Source organism: Myotis yumanensis, unplaced genomic scaffold (genome assembly GCF_028538775.1).
Source record: "Myotis yumanensis isolate MYYU_CA2020_CCGP unplaced genomic scaffold, mMyoYum1.0.hap1 SCAF_22, whole genome shotgun sequence".
Lineage (NCBI taxonomy): Eukaryota > Metazoa > Chordata > Mammalia > Chiroptera > Vespertilionidae > Myotis > Myotis yumanensis.
The window spans coordinates 2,006,368-2,020,107 of NW_027223773.1; the positions used below are offsets into that span (position 1 = coordinate 2,006,368).

The 13,740-nt window shown below is 42.7% G+C and overlaps 1 protein-coding gene across 4 annotated transcripts in view; it reads left to right on the plus strand.

The window, feature by feature from the left end:
• KCNT2 (potassium sodium-activated channel subfamily T member 2) overlaps nt 1–13,740 on the plus strand; it is a 128,456-nt gene that overhangs the window by 27,299 nt on the left and 87,417 nt on the right. For all 4 annotated transcript variants that reach the window (XM_070401228.1, XM_070401230.1, XM_070401229.1 and 1 more), the window contains exon 2: nt 12,342–12,421. In XM_070401228.1, coding sequence (XP_070257329.1) covers nt 12,342–12,421 — 80 coding nt within the window. The remainder of the gene's footprint in view (nt 1–12,341; nt 12,422–13,740) is intronic.

The following is a 13,740-nucleotide window of genomic DNA, read 5'->3' on the forward strand; positions in this document are numbered from 1 at the left end:
CTGAAGCAAGTGCTGTGTTCTGTAGTTTGAACACCAAACATCCTGAGGCTAAACAAATAGGAATCCAAGATTTCTTGGAGAGAAATGGGGAGCGATATTCTGACAACTTATTTGCTATTAATGAATGCATAGTGCTCTGTACAATAATCATGTTAACCAGTACACTGGTCTTCCTGCCTCATCCACATTTCCTTAATAGTCTGTCCAGCAAAGCTGGATCAAAGAGAGCATTAAAGAAACTAGAATCGGCTGCCGGAGCCGAAATGTTTACATCCTCGCAACCCTCCCGAAAGTCAAGGTAAAAGCCCAAGACGCCAATCCTTTGATCATCTCGCGAGAGGATGAAAGGAGTCGGTAGTGGTAAACACGTTTCCTGCTCTTGAGCACAAACCGGGGCAGAAGACTCTCATGTCTCCAAGGCTAGTTCCGTGCGGACCCTCATTCACGCCTTTCCCACTGTCGCCACCAGTGACTGACTCAGGAACAAGGTACCGTAGGCTAAGCTATGGCCTCCAGGGGTGGGGATGACGGAAACGATGTTCGGATGCTTTTGTGAAGGGGAGTGAGGTTGCCATTGTTTGTTCTTTGCTTATTTATTCGTCCATAACAGAGTGTCTTTACTGACCCGTCGTTTCAACAAGCTGGTACTGCTTGTTTTAAAGGTAATGATTTGAATGATCAACAAGAGATACGCATGTCAGAAAATTCTCTTCAGCACCGGTAATACTCAATTCAGCCTTGGAATAATTGAGTATGTAAAGTCAACTCCCACTTTTAATCACGATCGAATTGCTCTAAATCAACATAAGGTTCTTCCTCTGAAATGACTGCTTCAATGGAAATTATTTTGAACGTGTTATGTTCAACATTTGCTCTAAAAAAGTCATCTGGTCATATTATTTATTTTAGGACACGCACTGAAGACTGACATACTGATGTGTAGCACAATTGTAAGCATGAAAGTTGTGGGGCTGTAATGCCGGCCTTGTCCTGGTTTTGACTGACTACAATAGACTTCTCTCAAATCGCCCATTCCTGGTCCTGCTCCTTTTATTCGTGTGTTTTAGGCCGGGCTGCCAGGGTCGCACATGGGGTTGTTCCAGATGCATTGATGTCAGCAGTCGAGGGGCCACTTCCACCTAATGAGGAAGGAAAGTGCAGACCCATCTTTCATCCTGACAAGCTGTCATGAGCCAGAAAGAGGGGAACTCCCATAAAACATAAATCCAGGCTCCAGTAACGATCCTATTTTTATGATCCACCCTTGAAAGTAAAATGCTTCTTCCTGAAATAGACTAGGGCCGAATAAAGTGTTTGGCTCCTAACCCATAGTGGGTCAAGATGTACTGCATTTCTTACGGGCTTTTTAGTCAGCGACACCTTTTCTGGCTTGGGTATCATCGGAAGATTGGAAGTCAATGGACTTGCCATTTCTATCCGATCCTTGCTGGACTACAGAGATGGTTCCTTGAGAGAAGTGAGGAACGGATCACGCATTGTTTGCATTTGCCATTGGAATGGCAGCTAAGACTTTTCTCTTGTGCTCAGAGGAAAGAGAGAGCAACAAAGCCGGTGGTACCCAAAGTCCATTTCTTGGCCTTCGTAAACACGCGGGACTACCCAGGATTGTAATGTTTGTTCAGAGGAATCCTCGGGCTCATTCTAACTTGGCAGAGACTATCATCAAATTCGAAGGGACTCGCCTCTTAAGGATTTATAACGCTCACAGCACTGTTGTCCGAAACAAATGGAAAAGTGGTTTGAAAAGGAGACAAAATATTTGGCATAAAAAGGAGCAGAAGCTTTTAATCTTGTCTCTTTCCTAGAACTGACTATGGAGATTGTTAGACTAATGACATGATGGCCGTCCTTCCATTAGGATCATTATCTTTTATTTCTCCCCCAAAATGCTTATTAGAGGTAGTTAATAAAAATTCATTTGAGGCTAAGGAAGTTGGTAAGTTAAAAGTCAGGGAGAAAGAGATGGCTGGAGAGATTTGGTCCATCGACAGGAAACATGATCTGAAAACCGGACTTAATGTTCACGTCTTGCTCTGTCCCATGTGGCAATGGGGGGCACCCCGGTTCAAATAATGTATCTACTCTTGATTTCAGTTTTTTACTATGAATGAAACTTAGCTTTAAAGAATTTCTTGTGTAGATGAAGACATGACCTTTTACTCCTAGTATCTGTAAAAGATAAATGATAAGGAATGGGGAGGAACTCTTCAAAATGTGTTTTATTTTCGTTGTACAATTGCATTTTTTAAGATCCAAGCTTCTTCACTTCCTAGTGGCATGATCCTGGGCAACGTGAGGAAATTTCTGAGCTTCCTCACTCTCATTTGTACATCTCATTTGTGATTGTGAGGGTAATCACTCTTAGCTCGAAGGATATTTGTAATGTTAAATTTTAAAAAAATACTTGCCTCACCCATAGAAGGCATATATTAAAGTGGCAGGATGGAACACAGGTACATTTTGGAGAGGGACGTTTTCATGGGTGATGAAAATATTTTGTGTGTTGTTTGTATTAGTCATTGGAGACCATTTTTCCCTTTTGTTTCACTTTTACCCGTAATTGTCAATTTCCTACTAAATGCCTGGCACATAATTAGGAAAAGTGATTGGGCGAAGTAACTGTGGAAGATGCTCAAGTTAAAAAACTGGTGTTTCAAATAGTTTCTTGACCACCCAATTGGACCTTTTCGCAGAGACTGTTAAAGTGAGCAAATTGGAAAGCAATTTAACATCTGCGCGTGGCAGTGAGAAGGCAAGTCCACTGTCTGATTTGTAGAATGTATTTTGGCATGTGAATTATGTCCTTCCCTGCGCACCAGCAGCTTGGCTTGCCATTAAATTATTTAACTAATCGGAACTTTGCAAAGCGTAGCTGTGCATTTTGTATTTAAGTGAAGGCTTCCGAGTGATGGAGCAGTGTCTCCTCTGCTAGAAATACTGGCTGCTTCCAGAGAGCACACGGCCACTCACCAACGGAATGATGGCTCCCTATGCATATTCTTTCCCATGAAAGAAACTCAAGCAGCTTAAAGACGATGGCCTCATTTTCAAGAAACTTGTCAGGTGATCCTATCATTGATTCTCTGGTCCCCTGTTCATTTTTTGCCAGGAAAGTGTCACTATTTACACGTGAATACTTTCCAAGACATTTCGGGTGGCTCTGCCCGTCTTTATGGGGGTGCGACGCGTGTCGCCACGTGCCACGCCAGCCCCTGATGTGGGTGCACCTGGCGCTTCAGTGGCAAAGGTGGGCTCCTGGAGCCAGCGAGCAGCTGTCATAAAAGGTCCACCTTTTCCATTAAAATGAATACGCCACGATCTGCCCTTGCAAAGGCCTGTTGTTTCAACAAGAACTACTGAGGGGTGTTCTAGAAAATCATCACCCTGGGGGGATGCAGCCAAGTCCCAGGCAGTACTTTTGTGGGTACCATCTGAACCCCAGACAGGAAGAGATTAGATCCCCCAAGTAACACTGCAAGGTAGCTCCTGGCCTAGGCGCAGAACATACTTGTTTTGACTATCTACATATATATTTCTACACTATATACTCTATATAATGTATACAACTTATGTACATATAATGCATCAGAGAAATTTATGTTGATATAAAGTATATGTTTATATGATATATGTACGTGTAATTTCTATATATACGTGTGTGAACATTTGAATTGTTCACCATTATAATTCGCACATACACACACAGGACTCTTGTTCCTGGGGAAATACAGGACCAGGTTCCTGTGAGCCTCTGGTCACATGTTCATCAACTGATCGACACATAACCTTGTTTTATGTGTTTATGAGAAACACTCTTTAATATATATGACTTCCAAATAATTAAATACATGCAGTATATCTTTATAATAAAAACCCTAACTAAGACAGGTTTACTATTTTCTTAACCCTGGATAATAGGACCACACACTGCTTTGACTTTCAGCCTTACGGCAATATTGTTCACTATACTTTTTCTGTTGGTTTGCTCATCCTCTCATGAACCCACCAATTTAGCTGGTTTTCCACCTTTTCCATAGCTCCATCATGCACTGCTGCTAATTTAACATTTTCCAGAGAAGCTCACAGACAGGTGGGCGAAAGTCCTCTTTCTTGTTCTGGATGACAGTCCAACTCAGAGCCAATGACACCATAACTCGTCCCTGCATTTAGGACACTAGACCACACCTCAGCATCACAGCATGAGGGTTATTTTAAACAGAAAAACCACCAACAAAGTGCACAAAACATGTATGACACTGCCTGGCTAGCGTGGCTCAGTTGAGTGAAGACCTATGAACGAGGAGGTCACGGTTTGATTCCTGGTCAGGGCACATGCCCTGGTTGTGCCCTCGATCCCCAGTAGGGGGCATGCAGGAGGCAGCTGATCAATGATTCTCTCTCACCATTGATGTTTCTTCCTCGCTCTCGCTCTCCCTCTCCCTTCCTCTCTGAAATCAATAAAAAATACATTAAAAAACATGCATGATGCTAAGGTGACCCTCAGGAGAGATTTGAAACTGACCATATGATTTTGACAGATAAGAACATAAACAAGAGGAAGAGCAAAAAGCTAACTTCTACACAGCAAAGTCACTCAACACTTAGCAAATACCATAAGTGCCCAGCGTGTGTGCCTGGCACTGTGCTAGGGTCTGAAAACACAATGAAAAAGAACAAAGCAGACACACTTCCTGCCTTCACAATGCTAGAGCCACGCCGAGCAGAGCTGGCAGCTTCCGAGGGACCACAGCAAGAAACATGCCCTCAAATAAACTCTCGATGAGGCTGGGAGCTCTATGCTATTAATGACACTTCCCATCTGGTCCTTGGTAGCTTCCTGTCTATTTGAGTCTACTTCTGCTCATTATGTCTGCAAAGCACAGCTAAGGTTTTTCTCTTGCTCAAGGAGGGTCTACAGCTTTGAAATTCTTGAAGTTTTTTTTTCCTAAACATTTTAATTGAATTTACTGGGGTGCCATTGGTTAGTACTAATATATGGGTTTCAGGCGTACAATTGTATAACACGTCATCTGTACATTGCATTGTATGCTCTCCACCCCAAGTCCCGAAGGCTGTCTTTTTCCTTTTTTTTTTTTTTACATGTCTGTGCTCTGCATCCTACTGATGGCATGGAACCAGGCACTTGAGCTCTTGGGTCCTTTTGAAGGATACGAACCCCCTTGAAAAGGCGATTCGACACATTGCAATCAGTACCATGGTAATGGGCATTGAGGGCATGAGGTAAAATTATATGTCACTTAACAAGGGGAGAAGGTTCAGGTGGCGTCTAAAATGAGACCTGGCCTGGGCGGCGTGGCTGTGGTTGAGTGTCCACCTATGAACCAGGAGGTCACGGTTGGATTCCGGTCAGGGCACAGGCCCGGGTTGTGGGCTCCATCCCCAGTGTGGGGCAGGCAGGAGGCAGCGATTCATGATTCTCTCTCATCATTGATGTTTCTTTCTCTCTCTTCCTCTCTGAAATAAAATTATATATACTTAAAAAAAAATAAATAAAACAAGACCTGAAGGAAGCAGGGCGTGGGCCCAGAAGGAAGATGCAAATTAGTGAATCTGAGTTGCTCATCTTCCTTAAGGACCAGCTGCCTGTTTCTGGTTGAAAAGTAGCAACCCACGGGTTTCAAAGCTCCCTCACTGCTCCGCTAGTGAAGGCTGGTTGAGGAAAGAGCGAGGAATCATGGGAGGCCAGAGCATGCCCATCATCCGTAGCCAACCCCCATTCATTCCCAAAGTCAGTGCGCTCTTCCCTGGGGAGCAAGGTGACCTGGGAGTTTCTGTTTCCCAGCGCAGGTGCCAGATGGCAGAGGCCACGGATTGCTGGCTCTGCACAGGGATGCTCGTCAGCCTCAGATGCTGATGGGACGTGAGGAGCAACCACTGCCAAGCAATTTTGAATCCCAGAGACATTAGCAAACCTCTGCTACACTCTAGGCGCTGGGTGAGCCATGACAGGCAGAAACGGGCTGATATCTCTTAGTGGAGCTTGAAGTGTAATGGGCCTTTGAGAAACTGTGCAATGACAAACTTCATCCTTCCTGGAAGCAAATCTGCATTGTGGTGGCGCTCTGGACGCCATCACTGGAATTAATTGCGGGGAGCGAGAGGCCAGGCCTGGGGGACATGAGCAGGTACACCTCCTTTCTCTGATACAACAGGCCATGGGAAGAAGAAAGGGGGGGTCACTTCGTTTCCAACACTCCCCTCTGTGTCGCTACACGTCACTCACATGACACTTGGTGTCTGGGGGCTCCTATGGTGTGAGTGTGACATGAGAGTAGAGCTGAGGTAAGAGAAAAAAATGGAAATTATCTTAAAGCGCTAGGTTATTTCTTTTTTTCTGAGGTGCTAGCTGTAAACACACATCATTTATTAGAAGCCGAAATGCTGCGTGTTTTTGTTACTCTTTACGATATGCTTAACAGGATAAAAATGAGTTCATGTTCTCTTATTTGCATTTCTCTTCCTTTGTTTAATGGCTCGACCCAGACCTGCCCCTTACGCATGCATCTGGACCGAGGTATAAAGAGGCAGAAACTCTTTGCAATTTAAGGATGGAAAAATGCACCTCTCTCCTTCTTCTAGCTTCCTTTACCTTTACCTCCCCTGCGTAGGGTTGAGTTAAACTGGGATTGCTGAGAGCGCATCACTTTAAACGAAAGGAGGAAGTATAGAGAGAGCATGGGCTTTGCAAATGAACATGGCACGTGAGGTGCGGAGCTTTCTGACTGATGAGCGACGTGAACACAAGCGTACTCCTGGGTGGACTTGTAATGTGCTTCACCATGGAAACGGCGAGATGTTTATTTCCAGCTACCTGCAAGCCCTGATTACCAGAGAGTGACAGGAACACAAATGCAATTACTGGGGGACTGTCCACATTACCCACAATGACAGGAAATGGATGGGTGGTTAGCACCCAGATCCTTCCCTCATTGCCATTGAATCATTCTACACACACACGTCTATTTGCAGATGTCTTATGAGGATGTGTGTGTATGTATGTGAGTGTGTGCATAAAGCTAGGTTCCCTTTCCCCAAAATGACATCATTGTAGACTGTGTATTTAAAATGCAGAGAAGGTTCTCGAAGGTCGTCAGAATTCATCTCTGCCTCCTTAGGAGAGGTTGCCGACTCGGGACCTGAGCAAGTGAGGCTTGAATAATAGTGAAGGGAACTGGATGGGCAAAAGGAAGCTGGGCAATGCCAAGTCCTGACAGTGGGGTTTTTTCCGTGCGTGTAGTGAAGGCTGCCAACCCCTGGGAGCACTTGAGCATGAACCGGGGAAGCTCATTTTTGTGAGATGAAAAATCCCTGGTAGCTTACGCATGAATTTATTTTCTCTAAGGCCTCACTTAAATGGCTGCCCTGTGAAATAATTTAGTTACTGGAGGTTGGCAGTGGGTGTTTGGCGGTGGACAGGAGCCTGGTTTGGAGTCAATAACCAAAGGGCAGGACTAAACAAACACTTGTCAGCAGCCCTGGACGCGTCTGGTGTTTGTACTGCTCTGTTGTAATACGTTACAAACGACCTAGAACTCTCCGAATGAGGAGGGATCTGCCTGATGAGGAGGTAAGAGGCAGGAAGCAATGGAAAGACCTATGACCCAGTTTTATCCCAAGACCAGCGCTACGAATTTGGGCAAGTTACTAAAATCGTTTGAATTACATTTTTTCTCTATAAAAGGAAGTTGAGGGTTGCCTTACCCAGGTCATAGCAACACTATAAAAGTGAATTAACAGTAGAGTAAATGTTTCCCTAAATATTTGCTAAACCCTGGGGAGCCCCAGGAATTCCTTAGGTTGTGGCTGGGTAGGTCTGATCTCCCCCTCTGTCTTTACATGACCACCTTCCCGCAGTGTCTGTGTCTGTGCCCCAATTTCCTTCTTCTTGCTTGATCCCCAGTGGGGTGCAGGCAGGAGGCGGCGATCAATGATTCTCTCTCATCATTGATGTTTCTCTCTCTCCCTCTCCCTCTCCCTTCTTCTCCGAAATCAATAAAAAAATAGATATATATTTTTTTAAATTTGTCCTTCTTATAAAGATACTGTTCTTATTGGATTAGGGACCCAACCTACTCCAATATGACCTCATCTGAATTTAACTAATTACGTCTGTAATGGCCTTATGAACAAATAAGCTCACACACTAAGGCCCCAGGGGTTGCGGACTTCAAACTATCTCTTGGGGGGGAGAGTTGGACACATCACAACGACCTTAGAGAAAACAGGGGTACACTCACAGGAAGGGGTGGGAAGGTGTAATTCACCTAAGTTGTACTCCCAACCTAAAACGTGGTGGTGAGAACAGTGAGAGAACTTGGCAATGGCACGTGGAGAGACGTGGCCTTTTCCCCTTATCCACGGAGGCCAGAGCACCAAGCACAGGAGGATGCCACAATGTAAACACACAGAAACGATGCCAGGTGAGAAGGTCTTAGGAAGGGGAATTGGACTGGGAGCTGGGGCTGGGAGCTTGCCATCCACATGTAGATTTTTCCAAAGGAGAATCACCCACCAATAAATAGTGAGAAAGTAGGAATTACGTGCATCCACTGAGCCGACCTGCTGAGGCCAGGGAGACTGAGTGTAGTCACAGAATTCATGCAAGGGCCGATACTGCAGAGTCAGAAGCAGTAGGAAGGGACTAGCACCTGTGAGACGCAGAAGAGAAACACTGTGATAAGGATCTATATCTGCCACGAGTTCCAGAAGAGAATGCCTGCAAAAGTTTGGCTTCCTGAACAGTGTCCAGGGCATTAGCAATTGAAAAGGCAAAATAGTGTTTCTAAAAGAAGAATGCATGGACAAGCTGGGCCAGAATTAATGTTCTTTGTTGCTAAAATGGTAAGGCCTACTTTAAAGAGACGGCACAAGAATTTTAAGGCTGAAGCAAGGAAACTGCATTTTAACAAGACTCTGCATGATGTTTACATTAAATTCAAGTAACCAGGGCAAGAGAATGAGAGGAAAATGGGAAAAAAAACCACAGCAAATTAATATTAAGGCAGTTGATACTGTTAGGGCAAATTGATGATGGTGAATAAAAAAACCCATATCTATAGTATTCAAACTTGTTCCAGAGCATAGAAATATCAGGAGAATTTTTCAGTTCTTACTTGAAGATGTTAGAATGATCTAAAGGTGATAGCTTGGATCAATCTTAGTTATGACTCTAGAAGAAAAACTCCTAACATATAGGAAATGAATCCAGCAGTCCATTACCTGACTAATTCACAAAAACAACTCATTCCAGAATTGAAAAACATAATTGCATAATAGAACACCTATAAAAGCAATTCACCAAATTATTTGTGAAAAACGCCTCCAACAATAGGCCCACCAACTTGACAGAGAAGAGAGGTTTTTGACAACAATGAACATCCATCCACTTCTAACATAATTTTTAGTAAAATATAAATATTTATTGCAATTCCAGGGTCAACAATTTCAATGTGAAGGCACAGGGGTTTTCTCCTATGAGTATGAACACCACAGTTGATATTTCTCTTTTAAAAGTGCTAGTCAATGTAATAAGACAAGAAAAATAAAATGTAAATAGAAATATTGGAGAAGAGTTCCAGATGGCACGACTGTCTGCCCCAAAAACCTAAGAAATAGGCATGAAAAAAATTCAGATAAAGTTATATGGTAATATGGAGGTCAGAAGGAAGAAGGATGGAGGGAAGACAAGCACATTTATACCCAGAAAGGGAATATTAAGAGGATATTTAAAACCAATAAAAATCATGAACAGAATTGAGAAGAATAAACACTGAGTTCTATACTGAAGTCCTGAGTACCAGAGAACTGTATGGTGCTGGAGAAAGTCCCAAAAGATTACACTAACACTAACTGGCCTTGATTCTGGTAAGAATGGTCATTAGATCAAATAAAAGAAAGCACCACTCTATATTATAAATCATAAACCTAAAGGGTATTTTTCTGCCCTCGACAGAAGACATGGATCAAAAAGTGTTCTGCTTCATATTTTATTTTTTTAGCTTTAACTTTAAAACACATTTGTATCGATCCATACTTTAATGTCATCCATGATCCTCAGAGAGAAGATAAACTCAGAGAGATCACTAGATTTACTGTTTTACTTTCCAGAATATTATAACAAAAAAGGGAATTTGGAATTTATTTATTGAGAGACCTCACACCATGCAAAATTCTCTCTACCCCCAGGAAACAGAGCATTTGCTTGCAAGCTGTTACCTGACCTTTTGCTCACTTCTATGTATGGAGAGTTCTCTACTCCACAGTCTTGGCGTTTTCTAAGTTGGGCAATCTCATTCAAAATTCTCTTTCTCTCTGATTGTTCTATACAATAGAGGGTCACATTATGCGTTATCTTGTTTCAATAATGCCGGACACCTCAATATTTAGAGACACCTGCTATCTCTTCCTATTTAGGCTACACATTTCCAGTTCCTTCAACTTTTTCTCAAATGGGATGCCTTCCAGATTCCTCGTTATTTTGAGCAAGGCTGTAGACAATCCAGCTTTAGTTTAAAACTGCACCTCTTGGTATAGAGCCAGCACTGAACACCAGCTAGTATGTGAGGAATGGACTCAGGTTCTTATAAATTTGATAATTCAAGGAAGCAAACGGACATGGCCTTGGCTGAATGACTGGTGTAGTAGCCACATGTCCTCTCAAATTTGCTTTTGTATCCACAGCAGATTTGAACTAATTTAGCTTGATGTCTGTATTACAGTCACTGTATTAAAAACGAACGGCCTTTTTATTTGATAAACAAGGGAAGCAGAGCCAGTGAGGGATTTCCAAGTGACTGGGGGAGGGCTGTGTACGTGTGTGGGTGTACGTGTAGCACCTGTGAGTGTGTGGGTTTGTGTATGTGTGTGTATGTGTATGTGTGTGTGTTTGGGGGTGTGTGTGCGGGCACATAGCATTCTGCTGGAAGGTATTGCAATTTCCAGGGTTTCTTTCTAGAGATAGTAACAGGAGAGTCTTGATTTCTCCCCTTTTTCGCTTAACATATAAGGTGAGTGAAAGAGGAAAGGTGCAGGCACATCAATTTTAAGAAATGATGGAAATCTGTTGATGCATGGAAATATCTTCTTTTAGGGCTAGAGATAGAGTTAGAGAGCTTCCCAGTTTTTTGAAGAAATAGCAGATAACAATAGATAACAAAAAACCTTTTATTTTTAGGGCATAGGGAACAGTTGTTAAAATATTCATCAATCTTCTTGACTATAAAGCACATAGTAGTGACATAATTCTGTAATACAGGAGCATCTTCATAGGTTAATTTCCCCCCAGTTTTATCTCCCAGGGGTGCTCCTGCCCCAAGCCCCCAAACTATCAAACTATCTAGTTTATATGGGTTGCATTATCAAAATTTTCTGATATTAGGAAAAGTGAAACCTTCGTGTTTGTATAAACATTCAAATGCTTTCTTAGCCGGCTTTGCAATCCTAATGTATAATACATGCGTTTGAGACGAAGAAAATTTCCAATGATAATTATTAACAAGTCAGCATGCACGGAACATCATTTTTCTCTTCACTCCACATTTTGAAAATATTCATTATGCCAGGGCATGCAAGGCAGATTGAAATAATTTAGGGGACAGTGAATGCATTCATTACCTAAATGCTATTTTTCTGATATTTTCGAGAGGATTAAATATATACGCTTCAGTATCATAATTGACTTGTCTGGTTTCTATCTGTGTTGACTTTCACATTCTATTTGGCATCCCACTCTTCCCTGCTCTGAGTATATTTTAAAATGGGCCTACATCAGTAAGAAGGTAAGGTGTCCTGTGGTGTGGTTTCAAGGTGAAGGGAAAGTAACTTGTTGAAAGTACATTTCAGGCCCCGCCCCTTGAGACTTTGATGCAGCCCCTCTGTGTGGTTTTGTTGCAACTGAATTTTCAGGCCTTCGGTTGATTCTTGGGATGCGGACAAAAACTGGAAAAACGCCGACTCAAAATTATTCCATGGACACATATTAAAGACTTTTTTTGCATTACTGCTGTTTTGAATTATCCACAGCACTCATTACATCCACTAATAAAAATAGTCGACTTAATTACAAATGACATCTGAAGTATGTCTTTAAAAGTAACTGCTTCTCTCCAAAAAATTCAGTATTTTATCCAATCCTCTCTCTCCCTCTCCCTCTCCCTCTCCCCCCCCCTCTCTCTATCTATATATCTTTCTTTCTCTCATGTGTAAGGGATTTACTTAAAGTATATAAGTACGGCAAATGCTGTTTTTACCCCTTATATATTCATCTTCAGGTTAACTGTGTTTTTATTTTCTGTTCGCAGGGTCCAAGTTGAATTCTATATGAATGAAAACACATTTAAAGAGAGACTAAAGTTATTTTTTATTAAAAATCAGCGATCAAGTAAGTCCTCTGTTTTATTTCCTCTGTCTATGTGTTTGTACATCTATTTACCTCCAATAGGTCCAGTGCCATCCTTCTGAAAAATACCATTTAAATGGAGGCGAACAATTGAGAATCTTATCTGCCAGGCATTTAAATGATAGAAAACTAGAGTTTCCCATCTGTGGGTGTTACGGTTTCTTGCATACCTTTCATTGTCCAAATCCCACATCCACAGGTAGCATTCTAGGTGAGCCATCGGGATCAGTAGAAATGTGGAGGAAAAGGATTGAAATGAGAGGGCCTCACGGCTTATCTGTGAGGGGACTCAGCTTATTATGAGAAGGCTCTTGTGAGTCTGACGGGTCCTATCTGGGAAATAGCTGTCTGACTCCACGGGGGAAGAGCTCACTGCTTCCCGATCGTGCCTGATAAGAAAGAAACATGCTCTGAACTGGACAGGTTGCCATCTGGGCATGTGCCCCAACTGGGAATCGAACTGTGACCTCCTGGTTCAGAGGTTGATGCTCAACCACTGAGCCACACTGGCCGGGCATACCATGTATTGTTTGAAGCCACATATAATGAGCCAAGATGCAGTTTTCCCACAATCGTTGCTTGGTCTCTATGAGATGGGTGTAGACCTCGCCCTCTCTGAATCTGGAGCCCTGAATCCTCTTGGGGTGGTCTTCATTAAGTCATCCCTCTGTAGGGTTCAAAGGGAGCATCCTGAGTTGTGAGCAATTGTCCAAATGCTGAAGACGGGATATTTCAGTGTTTAAGACGCGCTGGTGAGAGATTCAATGGTAGGTTAGCTTCGGGGTTAAGGCTAATGATAAAGAATGCCTCTCTCACCTGCTGGTTTACAATTTCCATGGAGGCCACACCTTCGGAATAAAAGGTTTCCTCTGTTTTGATATTAACAATCTCTCTCTCCAGGCTAGAGAGGATAAATGCAGGCTGTGACTGTTTCACCGGCAGCCAGCTTTGACTAAGCAGTCATCTGGGGAGACAGGTCTATGGAACCAGGGCGATTTCATGAACAATTTAAAAGACTTTCTAAAGAAGCTAAAGCCATGAAATGAATGGAACATTGTGATAGCAAAGCCTGGGAAAACGGCCCAATTGATAAGCATTAACCTGCTACTGTTAAGAAACGTCACCCCATGCGAGATACAGGTCCTGGAACATAGAAACCCACACCTGCAACCTATATGATTATGTCGACCAATGTCACCCCAAATGCACTCACATATAGCCGAGTAAGAAAATGACATTTCATTTCCAGATTGTATTCACTAGTAATTATAGGAAGGCCTTTCTCTCCCTTTTATGCATAA